A 21,068-nucleotide genomic window follows, 5' to 3' on the forward strand; every position below is an offset into this window, starting at 1 on the left:
TTACCTTTCTACCCCACCACAATTAATGCAAATGTCCCTAATCTACAGCTTTAATGCATCTTAGAAAGCAGATGCACAAACTGGAGGCTTGCTTCTTTCTTTGATTAAAGACAACAAACAAAATTTAAAAATACCTCCCTAATCAATAAAAATAACTATTGAATATCCTTAGTTTTGGTCAGTTATCTGCAGTTCACAAATTATAAGGCAATAACAGGAGATGTGTTTAAAGCCCTATATACTCTCATTTTTAGTCAAATAGTGACAGTCCATACCCTAACCACACAGAACTCTTCCAGAGTTAAGTTCTGCTCATTTTCCCCAGTAATTAATCAGAACAGAAAACCCCTTAGCCCCTTGCACTGGAGCCACAACATAACAACTTCACGTGACAAATGACTAAATCTTATCCTATTAATGTAGAACAACATCTCTACAAGATTTCAATTGATTTGTTTTATTTTCATAATTAAGCTATGAATCCCATGTCTGAATTAAATGAAGACTGAAAAAAGTGAACAAAAGTGAATGAGAAAGCTTAGTACCTAATTCTTCTCAGCTGTCAATTTTTTTAAAAGTTTGGGAAAAGGAGAAGAGTTAATCTTTCTTAAATTAATTTTAAAACATTTGGTTATGCAAGCAAACCCCTGAAAACAGCATGTTTTCCTTTATCCATATGGTCTCGAACCTATTTAGATCATTGGTAGCATAAGAAATGGCCAATCAGGAGTATAATTATAACATTAACACCTGATATTTATATTGAAGGATATGCAGTACTCCAGATTTAAAAAAAAAATCTTTTGAACACACATATAATACATGTCTACCTCAGCACCTCCCTTTTGTAAAGACTATACTGCAGCTGTTGAAAGCTCCTACATTCTCAGAAAAGATATAGTTGCTTTAAGCAGCTGCATGGACCTCCTATAAGAATACCTCCTAGGCTCCAAAACATATGTATTTGGAAAATTGCACAGCTCTAATGTAAGGTGCAGATAGGTTATTGCTATTAAAACAGCTAAATGCAAAATATATCTATAGGAAAAGAAGCTTCTACACAAAGCCAAATTTTAGAATGCCCTCGACAAAATGAAAATAGGCCACGGTATATGAAATATTTTGAATGTAAATCTTTCCCAATGAAATGTCTTTAAAAATATTTTTGTGAAGCACGTTCAAAATTCGTAATAAATCAAGTTTTAGGATACATGCAGATATAACATTTGAACTGTATGGTTTTTCTTGAACCCCTATTTTTCTTGAAGCTACCTAATTATCGAGTCACATAGTTTGCAAGCATAACGTTGCTAGAGACTACCACAAATGATCAGGTTTCTAAACCACTCTTTCCTTTGCCAACTGCAGAATAATTTATTAATTATAACAACTTAAACGGTAGCTCAGACTGCTAGTTTTGGTATTATTGTAGTTGTTTTAAAAAGACAATAGTCTGTATGAAAAAAAATGAGGAAAAGAAGTGTGCTCACCATTTCTAACCCCTACACTGGGATCATTTTGCAAAATAAAATTGCTTACATGTTCAATGTTCTAAATACTTTATTCCTGGGACTCTTTAATTATAATAAAATGAAGGGTTAGGGTCTGATATTGGTCTGATGGTCACAATATTGGTGTGATGGACGTATTGGAGAACATTTTTCCTATTTCTAAAAACACCATATTTTATTTGATGTAAAATTACAAATCTTTTTTCCTCCTCCCAACCCAACGAAATACATTAAAGGTTCCAGGAAAAGAAACCTGAATAAAACAGAGTAAAGGAACATATAAACCATTACAGAAAATTGAATTAAAATGTACTTACTCTTGCCTCTCAAATATCATACATCTCCATTATGTAGGCTTTAGGCACTAAGCCAATGGTTCCTTTCATTTCTCCTACCCACCAGCCAAATCTACTGTACTCCTAATTGAAAACAATATGCAGAATTAACCTTTAGTCTGATATGAATGCAATGGAGTTTTGCATATGACTCAAGTTTCCTCCTTATGTAGAGCATGAATGGAAAATTAAAATGTAAAGGAAGAGTGCATGAATGTTGTACGCATGACTTTCTCAAGCACTTGAAATGCAGTTAGGGCCAAGACAGAAAATTACTTTTTAAATGAATAGGCATTTGTTTCTTTGTCTGAAAAAAAGATTATTATTTTTTTTAAAAACCCTATTTACTTACCTATGATTCTGCAAGCCATATATATTCTATGAGATGGGAATGTGATTATATCATCATCTATTTCGTATGCATTTCCTGATTTGGTGATAAACACTTTTTAAACAAAAAGAAAGATTAAACCCTGTTCTAAACATGTTCAATCTGAAATCTTTTTCCAGTTGTAGGTAACTGGTACGGTCTTCCTTGTAATATTGCTTTTTAATTTTAAAAAAGTGCACATTGTTGAGGCATTTTTCAGATGTGTTCAAATTGGATTCATCTTTTTTTTGTGTCTATTCTGTTTGGTTCTCACTAATAGAAACATACTTCTCTATTACTGTAAATACACACAGACATACAGACACACAGTATACTTTAACAGAGTTGAAAAACATCCTATGTTATTTTTGTATTAAATTCACATATAAGAACTACATATCATTACCTCTTCTCTGTGTTAACCAATGCTTCTTGCCATAAACTTTTATCACAGATCTTATAAACCTGAAAATTACTAAATGCATTTTGCTTTGAATTTTATTTAGGCTTAGCAAGATGAATCCAAACAAAACCAAGTATATGAAAGTTTAAGAAACAATCTTTTCCTGAAAGCAATAACAAATAATAGAGATCAAAATTTAATTGTCTTTGTCCCTGAAAGGTAAATATTGCTATGATTAATCCTAACAGGAGCTCAATAACTTTAAGCAATTGAAAATGGATTCCATTAAAATATGTGCTAAAGCAAACAGAAGAAAACAGATTCCTTGTTCAAAAGACAGAGCAACAATACACTTAAAAAAAAAGCCAAGGAAAATAGAATAAACCTAGAGGGAATTCTGCTGGGCGGGTGTGTGTGTGTGTGTGTTTGCCAGCCTGCTTTTACCTGAAACTAAGCATTAATGGGTTCTGATGGGATTTAGGCATTATATGGGGTGCAAATTCACCTGTCCTTGCATAGCATTTAAGGTAATAGAAACAGCAAGGAACCAAAATTACTTCCATCCCTCTCAGGGCTTTCTTCAAATGATCTGATTAACTTGTGCCAGATCTATTAACCCTAATCTATTAACAGCTTATATATGCTTTGTATCCTATCTTCAGTTCACATTTGTTTCCTATCTACTTCTATCCATTAACCCACTTGTTCATAACCTCAAATTTGTCTTTCTTCCTGAGTCTGTCTTTCCATACCTCCTTCCATTTTAAGTCCACCTTAATTTCTCATTTGGCACAAACATTGAGGAGAAGGTTTGTCCAGATTATGCTGTAACATAAAGTAGCAGAGATTTTTGTTTTAGTTTTGGTAACGAAGACATTTCTGTGTACTGGGAAAAGTTTCTATAAAGTTGAGGTATTAAAAGCCACAAGGCAGATCTTAATACACTCATTTAACCAATAAATCACATCACCAAGTTCTGCTTTTACCTCATTTGCCATCAGGATAAAAGAGCAGCTCAAAGTAAAACTCTTGACTTCTTTATTCTCCCAAGGCTGTACACGATGCTAGTTCACCAGTGCAATTCAGCAAGCAAGCTTGTTTACCAGCTACAGTAAGAATAACTCTTGCTGGACTGATTGTTCTGAGGCCAAAACCCTTAAAGGCAAGAGGCACTTGCTGCCTCACCAGAGGGTTCAGATGTTCCAGCTGTGTGTGTTTGTTTAATAAACACATGTTTCATTCCACATTAGCCTGCTTAAATACACAAACTCCCTCTCTACAGATTTAAAGTGCAAGTAATCACTCATAATGCCAGTCTTCACCTGTGCTAGAGAAATCTTGCCAAGGAAGCTTTCCAAAATAACTTTTTTTTTGTAAATGTGTGCTGGAGAACAAGGCAGAGAGCAATCACGATGTTCTATAGAATGCTGTTCTACTTAAAGGATAATTAAAACTTTTTATGACAGAATGAAAATATTCCATGAAGATATTTCAGGAACTTAGAAACATCATATTCTGAGAATGTTAGTTGGACCAACTTCAGGAGCCACTAATTAAAATACTAAACTCCCTGTCTCCCCCCCACAAAAAAACATCTTTCTATTTAAGAATATTTAAATTTAATGCACTTGTCTGATTTTAAATATTGTGGTAATGGAAGTGCAATAGTATCGCAAGCTAATTTATGGATAGGTTTCCGACATCCAAATCTTACTTTATCATTATTATTCTTGATATGAACCCCACAAGCAATGTGAATCCCAATTAAAGCATATGAAGTATAAGCAGGTAGGAAGGGGAAAAAATGAACTGCTATATTGGAAATATAATGTTTTAGCCTTAGGTTACTGCCATCACTATAGAGATATCAATTTTTAACTAGTTAATTTGCTTATACCCCTGTTTTAGAATGTGTTTAACTTTTGTATGCACTTACAAATCAATTTGACCATACTTTTATAGCATCTTTATGAATACGTTACTTTCAGCAACAATAAAAGGCAAAGTGATTTTGGCTAGTAGCAACCCCCAGGGTCATATGCTAGTTCTGCATATGAACACACACACAAACAGAAATGTATAGAACTTAACAGTCACCTCTAGAGCAAACCCAAGTATTATTGTAATTTCAATATTCTATATTTTGTTCAAAATACAGATTGCCAGATATAGATTATTACTTATTTTTTATCTAAAATGTTAAATCAATTAAAGAACAATCAGAATACCAACAAGATTTATATGCCATCATTTATTACAATTTAATGTTGAAATAATGTATGTTATGAAGCAGCTTCTTAAGTATACTAAATTCATTTAAGAGATTATGAATTGCTTATATCACTGAAAAAAATATAAAATGTTTTATGGTGGGGCTTCAATTTAAATATCAAGAGTCAAATATTTAATTGTAATGAATAACAAACATAGTTTGAATCTTACATATAACCTATTTATTCATATTCTATTCAGATATAGATAAACCTATTATCTAAAATTCTTCTGTATGTCTAGATATACTGTGTATTCTTCCCATCAGCTCTTTCTTACAGCTTTGGCAATTGATTCAGCTTCAAAAAGACTGATAAAATAATGAAGAGTCCTTTAATCTGCGCAAAACCATTCCAGTCAATTTATAAGAATTATTGCATTCCTTTGTAGGATGTGTAATTATTTTCTATTAATCATGTGCTATGAAGCTGCATTATGTGGTTATTCTGTTATCACTGGTAAGAAGCCTGCAGTCAGCTACCAACAATGTTAGGTAATTACTAACACAAAGCTTCTTTCTCCTTCTGGAGAAATTCTATCAAGATCTAGAAGCAACTGTAATGCTTTATTATATGAAGGTAACCATGAAAGAAATTAAAGACCTACATAATGAATTGCTTAACAATAAATGTGCATGTGAGAAAAAGCTAGTGGAAGAAAAGTAGAGAAAAATGCTTTTAAATTTAGAAGAGGTGGGTCCAAACTCCATTTACTTAGAGTAAATGCAAATAATGTAATTTTGCTATTATTAATCTATTTCAATCCATTTACTTCCTAATCCAGAATACATCTATGAGAATCCTCTAAAGTGATGTTTAAACAAATGTGTATACACACACACACACACACACACACACACACTATTATAATCAATACCATGGGAAGCATTAAAATTTCAGGACAATAAATGAGAGTATCCTAACATTTAAAACCCTACACCAAAGTCTCCTCCTTGTTCTGTAAAAATCTTTTCATAGAGAGTCCTCTGGATTTAATACACACTTATGATTTTGTATGCACCTGTGTGATGAAACAGCATGTCAGAATGAATGGGTCAAATCCAACTACATGAAGCATTAGTTCTATTCAGTATTTCTCTAAATTATTTCCACTGATTTCTATGAGATTATACTGCAGGTACTGACAAATATTGCAATTCCTAATTGTATAGTATTATATTTATTTCCAAGAAACAGATTCTACAAAATATCCTTCTTTAAGCAGTCCATATCTAGCTTGATTATAAATGATTAAGACTGCATTAAAGGCGATTCATAGCAATTACTTGATTCAATATCATGCTGGGACATTAAAAGTGTTGCATAATTTTTTTAAAATATGACAAACTGAATGAGTATGACAAATATAAAAATCTTTAATGAATGTTTAGCACTGGAATATTATATGATCACAGATTTAAGAAAAGGCAACCCACTTGCTATTAGAAAGCTTTGTGTGACTCTATCTAAATATAGATTTTGGAAAATTTTGAATTCAGTACTGATTATGGTAAATGCTTCAGATATGAACTAAAAGTGCTATCATCAAAATTCACAAATTTATCAAGTATGCTGGAAAGTTTTATTGAACACATTTAAAGGGTATAGCGAAGTCTCACTGAAACATGGATCTGTACGGGATAGCTGATAATGGTTGTTTTGAAATTGGTAATTTACTTTATTTACAAAAATACATGATCATGATTTCTACTAAATTACTGAACAATTGTTTCAAAATGCTATTGAGATTCAGTCCAGAATTAAAAAAGCAATGTTGCATCTGCATTTAATAAATGAAAACCAGGGTTTTCTTTTATAGATTATTTTAATATATTTCTATGACTTTGTTAGACAAAATTTAAGATGGCAGATTTATTTTAGTTTTTCTCAGAGCTAGTCCCGACCAAAATCAAATACTTCTACTAGTAAAAAAACAATACATATTGTATGTTACAACTCTAAAGATAGCCATATTATCTGAATTATGGCAAGTAACATTCAGCATTATTAATCTCAAAGTAAATGTGCAAATGATGGCCCTTAGAGTAACTAATTATATGATACACGTGCCCAAACCCCAATTTCTGTTATATAACAAAAAGAATGCAAATATCAATCATGTTGCCTTATAATTGTATGTGCCCAGCAAATTTATAAGCTAAAATAATCTTGACCTTGACAGAGTTATCTTCCACTTTCTCACCTTATAATATACTCATAATAAAAGTACTTGAAATCTTGACAATATATACATTTATAATGAAAATTAAGTCTATATACTACCAAATAGCTGCACTATTTGGAAAGTGGAAACAGTAAGATATTAAGTGTTAAATCAGCTTTTTCAGTTTCAGGTACATTTGCTTTTTTAAGAAGCATAACATATAATTGTTAACAAAAATTCCTAAAACCATTAAAATCATGATATGAGTTTCCCCCTGCAGTTCTCTTTTGATGCCTGACTTTTAATAAGAAATGAAAGGGTAATCAAAGAATTGATTTTAATTGTTATATTTTTAAAAATGAACTTTGGTTCCTTGTTTCTGCAAAAGTACTTAAGCTGCTTTCCTCTATAAATTGATAAATGTGGATGTTTAATTAAAGAATTATGGAATTATTTAAGTTGATTTCATTAAAAAAATCACAATAACGTGCTGGTATATACACAAAGTTTCAAGCAAAACACTTTCTGAATATAATCAATATTACAATTAATCCAGACGACATTATGGATTTTTTTTCAACAATAAACATACAGAAAATATAGAATAAAATAAAGAATTTTTTAAAATACTACAATAACCATTTAATTTTACAAATCTTCAGGAGTCCAATTACTATAAGAAAACTTTAGTATGCAATATTGCAGAATTTAAAATACAAATTCTGTACTATTTGCAGCGCGTATTCAGATTCATAATTGAAGCTGTAAATTAAGCTTGCTTAGAATAGTATATTGTATTTTTAAAAGCTATCCAAGATTTTGAATTTTTTCATCATCAACATACAATTATTATAAATATTAGAGTAACTTAGAACAAGATAAATTTTCCAGTAAAGATGCCCAAACCCAAATTAGCACTTTGGCAGACTTTCTAGAACTTGTTATTGGCAAAGAATGCCATAAATATATTTTTTTCTTTTGTTAACTCTTTTGTTGTCTTCTTTTGTTAATTCTTTTCTGTTGAAATGTTATTTTTTACCTCTTTTAATTTATACTGTATTCTTCCTACAGCATATAATGCCTATATTTAATTCATGAGAATAAGATTTTATCAGAATTAATGTCAATAAGGGTCTGATATACGATGAGGGCATAATAAGTAATAATTAAGAGGAAGCCCAAGTTAAATTTCTGGCATCATTTTTGAACACTAATGAGTGCACCTCCAATTTTCAACCACTAGATGGGGTAAAGAATTATTTTCAAAAAAAGAAAAATCCAAGGATCACCAGGTGCCAAAAAGCTAAAGCTTTTTGTAGTGTTAAGAAATATTGACAGCTTTAAGAAATGTTTGATCAAGTTCTTAAGCTTCAAAGGCTTTAGATTATTTTACCATAGCAGTACTCTTAAATTTTTTTTTCTGGCTAATAAGTCTCAGAACTGAATTATTAAAATTATTATTCTGTGGATTTTTGTTTCCTAAATTCAGAACTGATAGAAGACTATATTTTGCAGAAGCATTTATAACAGCAATACTCAAATTGGAAAATAAAGTTGAATTTTGATTTAAATTTCTTATTAATTTTAGAAGTTAAGTAACTCCAGGCTATAAAATATAGCCAAGCTGCAAGATCAAGATCAAAAGACAAAGATTCCAATGGAACATTTTCAATCCTGATGGAATAACAATGAATCTTACCATTAAAATGGTATAAAAATACTTTTAAAAATTAGCTTAATTACAAAAACCTAAATTAGCTTAATTACAAGAAACCTAAAAATTACTTACTAGAAGATACCTACAAACCTATCTAATTACAAGAAACCTATTACCTAGTTATAAGAGCATCTAGAAATAAGCAACATATTACTAGAGGGCAGCATTTGTCAAAAACCAATCTTGCTAGCCAAAGCTTATTGCCTTCTTTGATAAAATGACTAAATTAGTGGATAAGGGAAATGCTACGAACATAGCTTACTTAGACTCCAGTAAGGCATTTGACAAAGTAGATCATAGCCTACTTCTTGGTAAGACAGAACAATGTGGAATCGTCAGTATCACCACCAGATGGATTTGCAATTGGCTGACCAACCAAACTCAGCATATAATCCTCAATGGAGGGTGGATGCAGTGGAATTTAAGATTCTGTCTTGCAGCCAATGCTCTTGAACATCTTCATAAATCATTTAGATTAGGGAACTCATCAAATCTGCAGACAACACTAAGTTGGAGATAAATAGATAACACCTAAAATGTTAGACTCAAATAGACTCAAGACCCAGAAGGATCTTGACAGATTTGGGCCATATCCAACAAATGCAATGAGTGATAAAAGTAAGCTTCTACACATAGGCAAGAGAAACCAATGCACAGATATAGAATAGTTGGTACCTGCCTTATGAATAGCAACCGTGGGAGGATGTAAGTGTCCTAGAAGACCACCATTTAAGCATCATCCAGAAGTGTGCTACAGCTGCCAAAAAAGCTAATGCTATTTTGGGCTACATTAATAGAGGAATAGTTTTGAGATCACGTGATGATACCACACTTAGAATACCTGCATCCTGGTCATCACAATATAAAAAAGATGTTGAAATCCTAGAAAGAGCAAAGGATGGTCTCTAAGTGTCTAGAAGCTAAACGGTACAATGAATGATTGAGGAAATTAGGCATACCTAATCTAATGAAAAGAGGAACTAGGGGCAATACAATAGCAGTCTTCCAATACTTCAAAGGCTGTCACGGAGAAGAAGAGCTCAGCCTATTTTCCAAACCACTCGAGGGCAGTAAGAAGTGGAAGATCCTTAAAGAGAGATCCAAACTAGAACTATAAAAAAAAATTCCTGACAGTAAGAACAAATTTATCAATGGAATAGCTTACCTCCAGAAGTCGTGGATGCTCGATCACTGGAGGTTTTCACTGGAGGTTTTTACAAAGAGACTAGACAAATATTTGCCCAGAATGGTGTAGGATCTCCTGCCTGAGCAGATGGTTGAACTAGAAGGCTTCCAAAGTCCCTTTCAAACCTATTATTCTATGTTCTAAACTGGATTAGCCTTTGGTTTATTCAAAAAAGTAACAAGACTTGAATGCTAAACATTAAAATATAATCCAATGCACCGTTTCTTAAAAAAACACCCCATTTTGTTCAAAGGTGCTTCTTGTTGAATATCCTATAGGAAGATTGCTCTGTCTCATTCTATGCCTAGCATCCACTGAATTACATAATGCAAAAGAAGCAGGTAAAACATGTAAGTAATGTTGCATCATACTTCTCTTCTATTAGTAACATATTCTGTAGGCCCAGTTTTCTATCTGTAATGTGGGATTAAAGTAATTTTTCATCCAAGAAGTGTCAGGAGAGCAGATACGATAAACAAAGACTGTAGAGTTAGTAGAACACATGAATAACTAAGTTGTTAGATTTATAAAAAAAACAGAACAAATTCATTATCAAAGTACTATTAGTAACAATAGGTCCTTTTGGATCCTTTCTAGCTATTCTTACCTCGAATGGGAAACATTTTGCATTTTACTATCACAAAGGGCATAGCTCAAAGAATATTATGAAAGTATTAGCCTGGAAACTGCTGGCATTCTTAAGAAAATTGGCAGGGACCTGATGTCGTGAGTGACGGTTAGCTTTGGTATGGCAGGAATTTAATAAAGTTCTGCAAAGATTTGAACATTGTGGCAAAAAAAGGGGGGGGGTGTTGTTGGAAAATGCCCCAGACACTTTTCCATGGAAACTTATCTGAAAGGTGCAGCTCTACTGAGTGATTAAAGGCAGAAACCAACTCCCAGATAAAGTTGCCATGACATCTTTCTTCACAATAAAATAGGGGCTTAAACATAAAAAATCTAAAGTTTTTAGTCTTACACAAATTGCCATGTTGCAGAATTTTGTCTCTTTTAGAGTATATAGAATATGTTTGTGTGTGTTTTATAAATATATACATATATACATACACATATATATATATATACATAAATGTATGTATGTATGTCAGATAAGGATGGTTATTAAAAAGAAGAAGAAATTTGTAATCATATGAATTTTCACATCACACCCATGTGCATGGAGAACCTCAATTCTTCTTGAGGCCAAAACTGTGAAAGTTTACTAATATAAATCTCTCTCTCCATCTCTTCCCTCCCTCCTCAGATCAGCATATACAAGAAGTACCAAAGAAAAGGAAGTAAAGCATATACATTCACATCCACTCCATACTATATTGACAAAGCTACATTTTACAAGCAATAAGAGCATTGTCTCAGTGGGAAGTTACTTAGTGGTGGGTAACCAAGATTCCAAACAGAGATAAATACGTTTTAAAGACAATTCCTGTTGCACAATAACACTTCAAATGTGGTAACATTAAATTGACAAAATAATTAATGTGCATGGAACTTCTCACTGAGTGTGAAAGATGCAAAGGAAATGCCCATTTCCTGACGACCTTGAAGTTTTCTTTTTTTTTTTCCCCCTTGGTCTTATTTCAACTATCTCCCCATACCTATCTATTAGGGGTTGAATACAGTACCTTACTGAGAATGTAGATAACATCACCACGTTTGAATGACAGCTCATCAGGAACATCACCAGTGCAGTCCCATAAACCTTGATAGAAATTAACATAATCGGTTTTTTTATTGTCTGGGGAAGAAAAGATGCATACATTAGATTTTTGAGCCTGATTGCTGCTCTGATGAAACTTTTTTTCAGAGTCTTTTTTAAAAAAGAGTACATCAACGTTTGGTCCTTTCTAAGTGCAAAAAAAAGCATCTTTTTCATTGCAAAATTTACCTCCACATCCTCTTTGCTGCTGCTGCCATATTCATTTTCATACATCAAAAGAGAAACATTGCTGCTGGCATTTGAAAAACATTTGGCAAGAGAGAAACAAATGTTTCCTTGATGTCTGGGTTTTGGGGGAGGAGGGTGAAATCCTTGAAAATTTCACTCTTTTTGAGATCTAGCATTAAACTATTGTAGACATTTCTGTAGAGAGAACCTTGCTGAAGCTGCATTTTTAAAAGATATCTATTTGTGTCAGCAACAGCTGAGGACATTAAGTTCTGAAAAATATGCAGCAATCTTTAGATACAAACTCATCCTTCTAAAAACATAAGCACAATGAATATTCTGCGTTCAAACTGCCATACAGACCATTAACTGATAGATTATTTTAGCGCTATTTGTTCTGTAATGCCACCATAACAACATTGTCATATGCATATCATGCACCGAAGCATTTACCGGAGCCCAGAAGGTAATACCACTAAAAGATACTGGAAGATTCCACACACATGGCAGACAATTTCCTGTTTTTAGTTCTGTAAGAAGTGAACTGACTGAGTTAACCCACCAATAATGCAGAACATTCCCAAAGAGGCAAACAGCTGTGATAGGGCTATGCAAACCAGACTAGATGCAAATGTATTCATTGTCTCCATCTTTTTTTTCAAAGATAAGGATAGTGCAATTGATTAGATTATAAGGGAAGGTATCTTAATTTTATTAAACAGGCAAAATGCTCCTCTGCTAATAAACAGAATATTATTTTCATGTCATTTAACCTTCCTTTCACAGTTATGTACAGCTTTCTGCACAAGATGGAAAACACTGCTACATATGGGGAAATCATTCCCATATGCACGACAGAAACAGCATTTTAGAAACTTAGAGCCTTTGGTCGTAAGGACTGTAAGCTTGACCCATAAACTAAAAGCTATATTTACATTTCACTACTTCTTAGTGTGTTAGAATGTGATATGGATTTCATTCATTCATTCTTCCTTCATAATGATTCATAAGGAGGCATATTGCGATGTCTCTACTGAAACACCTCAACTCTACTCCAACAACTAATACATAAATAAAATAATCACATTGCTCCCCCCAAAAATTTTTAACTGCCGTTATATAACGCTAGAGGGTACTCGGGATTATATATTTTATATATTTTAACTGCCACTGTATATCACTAGAGGGCGCTCAAGATCAGTTGCGCAGTCATGGTTCATTTTTGACAATTACTATTTTTATAGCAATTTGTTCATCCTATGTTAATTACCCAAATACACACACATACAATTTCACACTTTATTAGAATACATTAGGAACTGAAGAGCAAAGTAAAAAAACCTCTCAACTGTTAATGTATACCTTAAAGTCATTCTTTTGAACAGCCCTAGTCTCTCAAAAAATAAAAATAATGTAGACAGCCAGCGTAGTGAGTTGGACTAGGAATGCAGAACCAGGTTTCCAGTCCATCCTGAACTGTGAAAGCTTCCTGGCTGACTTCAGGCCAGGCATTTTCTTACAGTGTCTCAATACTGGCCACCTAAAGATGTATAGACTCCAGCTCCCAGCATTGGCAGGAGAATTCTGGGATCTGAAGTCCATGCAAACTGAAGTGCTAAGTTGAGAAACACTATTTTAGATAAACCTATTTCAGATTGGGGAGAAGAGGAAGGAGTTCAATCTATGTCATCTCAGCTTCTGGATTAAAGGCAGAATATAAAAAGAGTTCCTGTTCATTGCTGGAAGGCAAAGTCCAAAGCTGAGACTGACAAAAGGCTGACTGAACATAGCAGAGAATCTGAAAGACATTTGCAAAAATGGTTTGCAAAAAACGTTTTGCAAAAGACTTTGAGAAGCAAGAAGTACAACAGGAGAAAGTATAGAAGGAAACCTTATCTCTTAGAAGCCACTTCAAAAATAAAGAGGGCAAAAGAACTGTGAAAGCAATGTAGGCAGAAAATAAAGGATATTCCCAATGGCATGGAGAGGAATGTCTGGTTTAACCATCTTCTCTTTGCAGAAAACAATGAAAGCAACAGATAAAAATAGGATAGGATAGAATAGAATTCTTTATTGGCCAAGTGTGATTGGGAATTTGTCTTGGTGCAAATGCTCTCAGTATACATAAAAGAAAAGATACATTCGTCAAGAATCATAAGGTAAAACAGTTAATAATAGTCACAGGGTACAATAAGCAATCAAATCAAACTAGGAAACAGTCAATATAGATCGTAAGGATACAAGTGACAAAGTTACAGTCACACAGTGGGAGGGGATGGGTAATGAAGAGTGATGAGAAGATTAATAGTAACAGTACTGCAGACTTTGCAAATAGTTGGACAGTGTTGAGGGAATTATTTGTTTGGCAGAATGATGGCATTCGGGGGAAAACTGTCCTTATAGCTAGTTGTTCTGGTGTGCAGTGTTCTGTAGTGTCGTTTTGAGGGTAGGAGTTGAAACAGTTTATATCGAGGATGTGAGGGGTCTATAAATATTTTCACAGTCCTCTTTGACTCATGCAGTATACAGGTCCTCGATGGAGGCAAGGCTGGTAGTAAATGTTTTTTCTGCAGTCCTAATTACTCTCTGAAGTCTGTGTCTGTCCTGTTGGGTTGCAGAACCAAACCAGACAGTTATAGATGTGCAGATGACAGACTCAATAATTCTTCTGTAGAACAGCAGCTCCTTGGGCAGTTTGAGTTTTCTGAGTTGGCGCAGAAAGAACATTCTTTGTTGTGGTTTTTTTATGATGTTTTTGATGTTAGGTGTCCATTTTAGGTCATGTGATATAATAGAACCTAGAAATTTGAAGGCCTCTACTGTTGATATAGAGGGAGAGAGCTTTCCTTTGTAGGTGATTAAAGTCATTCAAAAGAGTGAACATGAGGAGGAACAGGAAGTGGGATGCATTTAAGAATAACTGCAAGACAATTCAACATGCCGAACTAGGAATGTTGGAATGACATTGCTTAACTTTTGTTCCATCTAGACTTCTGTGTTTTAGCAGGAATATGTGATGGATTGGTTGAAAAACATTGTCATAACCCAAGAAATCACTCTGGCTGTCATGCTTTATTCTTTACTTTCAAACCAGGACATCGAATTCATAGCACAATAATGAGCCTCCCACATTGCAAAAATATAACACATTCTTCAACTGTTCATCTCTTATCTTCATTTAGCACTCAAAGTCTCCAGTCTCTCCTGATCTTGATCTCCTGATAAAGGAGTTTTGTCTTTTATTTATTTATTTTATTTGTCAAAAGCTTACAACATAACAGAAACAAGAGTAAACATAAGTTTAAATACAAGAAATAGGAACTAGTAATTGGGGACAATAGGACAGGAATGGTAAGCAAGATTGGGTGCTTATGCACACCCCTTACAGACTTCTTAGGAATGGGTGAGGTCAATAGAGATTAGTTTAAGGGTAAAAGAGTGGGAGTTTGAGCAGGTGACAACAGAATCAGGTAGTGAGTTCCAGACATTGACCACTCTGTTTGGAGTGGTTTAAATCTGTTATGCGCTCTAGTGTTGTTGTTAAAGCTGAAATATTCATTAACTGGTAAGATGTTGTAACATGATTTTATGTACTATGCTTAAGTCTAATCTTAGTCGGCGTAGTTCAAGGTTGTCTAAGCCAAGAATCTCAAGTCTGGTGCTGTAGGATATTCTGTTGTGAACAGAGGAATGTAGAACACTTCTGGTAAAATACTTCTGGACTCACTTAATTGTATTTTTGTCAGCTATACAGTGCGGATTCCAGGCAACAGAGCTGAATTGGTCTAGCAAAGGTTTTGAATGCCCTAGTTAGCAAAACAGTATTACCAGAGAAGCTTCGTAAAATTAAATTTACAACTCTTAAAGCCTTTTTGGCAATACTGTTGCACTGAGCTTTGGCGCTTAGATCATTCAGTGTGAGAACTCCAAGGTCCTTGACAAAGTGAGGGTCATCAACAAGGTCATATCCATGTTAATTGTATTTGGTATATAGATTTTTTTTGCCAATGTCTGGGAAAGAGCATTTGTTGGTAGATATTTGGAGTTGCCAATTGTTAGACCATTCAGACACATAATCAAGGTCTTTTTGAAGGACGTTAGCATTGACGGTGGTGTTGAATAGTTTTACCATCTGCGAAGAGGACGCAGTTGCTAATAAGGTGATCACAAAGGTCATTTATATAGAGTGTAAAGAGTGTGGGTCCTAGAATGCTCCCTTGTGGGACACTGCTGATAACTGGTGCAGGGTTTGATAGGGTGTTTCCTATTTTTACTGTTTGTTGCCTGTTTGTCAGGAAGGCAGTAATCCACTTGTGAGGGGATTCGGAAATGTGGTAAGAATTTAATTTTAATAAATTGTCATGTACCACTGAGTCAAATGCTATGCAGAAGTCAATGTAAATTACATCTATTGCTTTACCCTGGTCGAGAAATGTAGTCCACATGTTTTTGCAGTGTAGAAGTTGCAAATTGCAGGAGAATTTTTTTCTGAAACCAAATTGTTTATTGCAGAGTAAGTTATTAAGACTCTAGGTGGAAAGTTGATTCCATAACTTTGCACGTAACACAACACAATGAGATTGGTCTGTAATTTTCAACCAAGTAAGTTTTTTTAAAACAGGGATTACCGTTGCTAAAGGCTATAGGTTTGGTAAAGAGCTGGTTCTGAATGATAATTCATATATTATGCTTAGTATAAATTATTTTTATTTTATAATTTATTATTATTTTCATTCTTCAAACTTTAAAAAAGATTCCAAGCAGCAATTAATCAATTTTGGAGCAACACAACTTTTTCCCATCTGAAATTGACTTGAAAGGGGCTGAAGATGGAATCTACTAACAGATGTTTTCTAACAGTTCCATCTGAACTACTATGTGTCCGTAAGGGAGACATCAAGAGGGACAAACAGATTTTGGGATGTGGGAAAGAAGTTATGACGAACGATTAACCAATGGAACAGTCTGTCTCCATCGCTAGAAGAAATAAGAGCTCTTGCTTGAGCTGGGGGTTGGACTAGATCCAAGTTGGCTTCCAACCCTATGATCCTATATAATCAATATTTTGAAAAAAGTATGGAAATGTGGCCAAATAGTTTTACAATAAATCAAGAGGATTCATCATTTTCCTCTATACAGAGTACCTTGATCTGCAAATGATTAGTAATTATTGTTTGTAACATTAAAATGATCAAAGATTAAAATGTATTTGATACAAATGGATTAGACTTGTTCCAGAGTTGATTCAGAAACTAGGGATCTAGCTCATCTATCCCATTTAAAAACAAACAAACCCAACCCAATTTTATAACTGAGTTGAAGCAAAATACTTTTCTAGATAGACATCCTTGGAATTGCTTTCTAAATATTACTTCTTCTAATTGTAAATTCATTTCCTTCTAAACATACAAGCTTTTGATAAAAACCTGCCAAGAATTTGGGAGGAGAAAAAAATAACATCCTTCTCCATGGAATTTCTTGTAGGTTAACATTTCTGACATCTCTTCCCATTCTGCTTTATCATGTTCCTTAAGTAAATCCAGATGTGATGCAGATCTGAAAACAGGATCTCCTGTGTATAAACATATTCATGCCATTGCTCTCTTATCAAGACTTAAATGTTAGAGTAACTTTCAAGTTTCCATCTGTCAAAAGGAAGAGCCACATGATTTCTATATGTTGCTTTTGGTTGGAATTAATTAGTTTGGAAATAATTTTCAATCAGGAAAATGGACTGGAGGGGAGGTAACAGAGTTCTTCCTGTGATGCAATTCAAATTTGATGAATAAATAAAAAAAGCAGTAGGAAACCTTGCTTGAAGATTTTGGCTTTCAAGTTCAGAAGAAAGCTCAGGATGATTTAAATGACTCTTTCCTGGCATCCAATGTTCCTTCCTTAAATATGGTGACATATGCCAGGAGTAAAACACAAAGTAATTGGTAGAAAATGCTTACTTTGCATAATGAAACAGGGATTTGCATAATATGTATACCAGGCTGCCTTCATTTAGGGAATTGGGATATGGCAAACCTAAAAGAGCATCAGACAATCACTTTAATTCAGATAGGTATCAACCTTAAATGTGATTATAAATCTAATGGTGATTATATACTGTATATTTCTATTATCATTAATGTAAAATGCAATTGCTCTGAGGCATTTAATATGGTTTCATATATGGAACATGCAAAGTTAGAAAGAACTTGTTTTTTATTTTTGATGCCTGGCCTAAATATTGACTAGACCAAAGGCAACAATGTAATAGAAATATTTATTAAGAAAGTAAAACTGGGTTTTATACCCTTAATTTTATTAGTCTCCAAAGTGGTAACCAATTAACAGTACAAACACATTAGAAGTGTCAAGTTCCTGTATGAGTGTTTATGTATGCCCAGCTGGGAAAGGGAACAGAAGGAAAGGATAGTGTGCGACAAGGTTAATTGGTATATCATGATGCTTCTTTACCTTTAACAAGATTGCACAGATTAAGATGCATAAGTGTATGTCTACTCAGAAGAAAGTGCTAGATTTTAATTAGGCCAGGATAAGCAAAGTACAGCAATTGCAGAGGCTTGAACTGGAAAAGATGGCATGTGAGGACAGAACATTTTTTTTCAGCATTCTAATCCAAAGACAAATTTGCTCAGGAGGGAAATATAACAGGAAAAAAGAGCAGTTTAAAGTAAAAGAGAAAAAGAAAAAAGAAAGATACTAGTAGTTGGTCAAGACACATAGATGTGTGTGCATGCACACCCACCCACCCATCGATGGAGACTCTCCGTCATCCAGGTCATGGTTGTTCCAAAGGTGCTTTTTCAAGAGGTAACTGGACTTTCTTGTTGCTGTTGTTTTTGAAGAGGTTTATGAAGACGTTTAGCTTCTCATCCAAGAAGCTCATTCAGATTCCCCACAATCCAGTCAGAGCTGAAGAAGCTTCTTGGATAAGAAGCAAAATGTCTTCAAAGAAAACAATAAAAGGATTAAAAATTTAAAAAGAAGAGTACAAATTACAAGCCTTCGCTGAGGATTTGGTTTTTATTTTAGAAGATCCACAAGATTCAGGACCAAAACTTAAAGAGCAATTAGAAGAATTTGTAGAAGTTGCGGGGCTAAAAATTAATAGGGAAAAAACTAAAATACTTAAGGAAAATATGACAAATGAACAAAAAGGAACTTTAACTGGGACATTCTGATAACAAACAAAATTAAATACCCGGGGATTACAATTTCAGTGAAATGTACAACGCTTAAGGAGGATAACTACATTCCACTAATTAAATGAATTATGGAAGATTTTAGGAAATGGAATAATTTAAGACTCTCTCAGATTAGCATCCACAAAAATGAACACATTACCAAAATTATTGTTTCTTTTCCAAAATGCTCCTGTAAAGTTAGAATTTTTTTTTGATCAATTGGATAAATTAGTATCACAATTTATATGGCAGAAGAAAAAGCCCAGAATCAAGCTAAAATTGTTACAGGATGCTACCGAAGTGGAAGGATTTGGCCTACCTGACTGGGAACTGTATTATAGAGCGGCTATTTTGACTTGGGATAAAGACTGGATAAAAGTTAAGAATAAAAGATTATTAACACTACAAGAATACAATCCAGGCAGGATGGCATGCCTTCCTGTGGCAAGACAAACAACAAGTTCATGGATACTTCCAAAGGCATAAAATTAGACAGCTCTATTAAATGTATGGAATAAAACCAAACGACAAATTTATATTGAAATACCAACTTGGTTATCCATTCTAGAAGTGTTAATGTACCCACATTTACTTCATAATGGGGAGGTCATTACTTATGTGGATATACTAGATGAGAAGGGAGAGCTAAAAATGAGGCAAGAGTTGAAAGATTTGGGATTGGAGATAGAATGGTGGGTATATTTGCAATTACAATCTAGGTATGGTAAAGATATGAACGAATGGGGAATTAGTAGGCGGAAAACAGAATTAGATAAAATACTATTGGGGACAAATGAGAAATTGATTAAAAAAATTATAAAGTGCTATTGGAATGCAAATTGGAAGAAGAAAAAGTAAAAGAAACAATGTTGGCCTGGATGAAAGATTTTGGATATGGCATAAATTTGGATGATTAGCAAATCTTATGGGATAGAAACAAAAAAATAACTTTGGCAACACCATATAAAGAAAATTTATACAAAATGTTTTACCAATGGCACATATCACCATCAAAATTTGCAAAAATGTATTTGAAACTATTCCCCAAATGTTGGAAATGTAATAAAGAAATTGGAACATATTATCACTTATGGTGGAACTGCAAAAAAGCCCAAATATATTGGTTGAAAATTAGAAATTGGACAGAAGAGATGTGTAAAATTAAAATAGAATTTAGACCTGAATTTTTTTTTATTGGAATCAGTGTGGGAGATTATAGTAAAGATGTAACATATTTAATAGTCCATGTCACCACTGCTGCGATGTTAGCCTTTGCCCAGAGATGGAAAGGTAATGCCAGACGAGATGGAAATAATCAGGAAAATTTGGACCTGTGCTGAAATGGACAAATTAACTCATGAATTAAAAAATAAGACTAAATCTGATTATTACAAAATTTGGGAGAAGTTTTACCACTGGTTGAAAAAAGAAAGGAATAAGTGTATTAAAGATGACTAAGGTTTATGTATGTATGTATGTATGTATGTATGTATGTATGTATGTATGTATGTATGTGTATATGTGTGTGTGTGTGTGTGTGTGTGTGTGTGTGTATAAATTTGTGATTTTCTTTATATTTGTCACTTGATGATGTAAGATAAGTAGGAGTGTATTGGGATGTATGCACCACATTCATAATTTTTAAATGTTTTTTTTTCTTTTTGTTTGATTAATAAAAATTAATAATAAAAAGAAAGAAAAACAAGAAAGGACAATTTCCTTTTGAAAAAGCACCTTTGGACACACACACACACACACGCAAATATCATGCAAAAACATGGCAGAGAGTTTATTAATTTATCTTAAGGGTGAAACTATTATTGTAAACCAAGTATTTTGTTTGTGCTCTTTCTTCATTTTTAAATTTTTATTTTATATTCATTGTATTAATTTTAAATCTCAAATAATTAGTAATGCTTGTAACAATAAAATTTGAAAGCATGATTAATATTAATTGAACATCTTTTTTCTTATATTTTCTCTTATGTATATTTAATAATGTAAGTTGCC

At 33.4% G+C, this 21,068-nt stretch overlaps 1 protein-coding gene across 4 annotated transcripts in view; it reads right to left on the minus strand.

Moving 5' to 3' along the window:
• SKAP2 (src kinase associated phosphoprotein 2) overlaps positions 1–21,068 on the minus strand; it is a 117,779-nt gene that overhangs the window by 931 nt on the left and 95,780 nt on the right. For 2 of the 4 annotated variants that reach the window (XM_087916902.1, XM_087916901.1), the window contains exons 11-12: positions 11,600–11,676; positions 1,829–1,930 (exon numbers count right to left, since the gene is read on the minus strand). In XM_087916902.1, coding sequence (XP_087773028.1) covers positions 1,838–1,930; positions 11,600–11,676 — 170 coding nt within the window. In that variant the 3' untranslated portion in view covers positions 1,829–1,837. Of the gene's footprint in view, positions 1–1,828; positions 1,931–11,599; positions 11,713–21,068 lie in introns of all 4 variants that reach the window. The other 2 variants (XM_087916900.1, XM_026708175.2) reach the window with 1 other exon arrangement.

This window comes from Pseudonaja textilis, chromosome Z (genome assembly GCF_049901715.1).
Source record: "Pseudonaja textilis isolate UNSWEBS1 chromosome Z, rPseTex1.2, whole genome shotgun sequence".
NCBI classification, from domain to species: domain Eukaryota; kingdom Metazoa; phylum Chordata; class Lepidosauria; order Squamata; family Elapidae; genus Pseudonaja; species Pseudonaja textilis.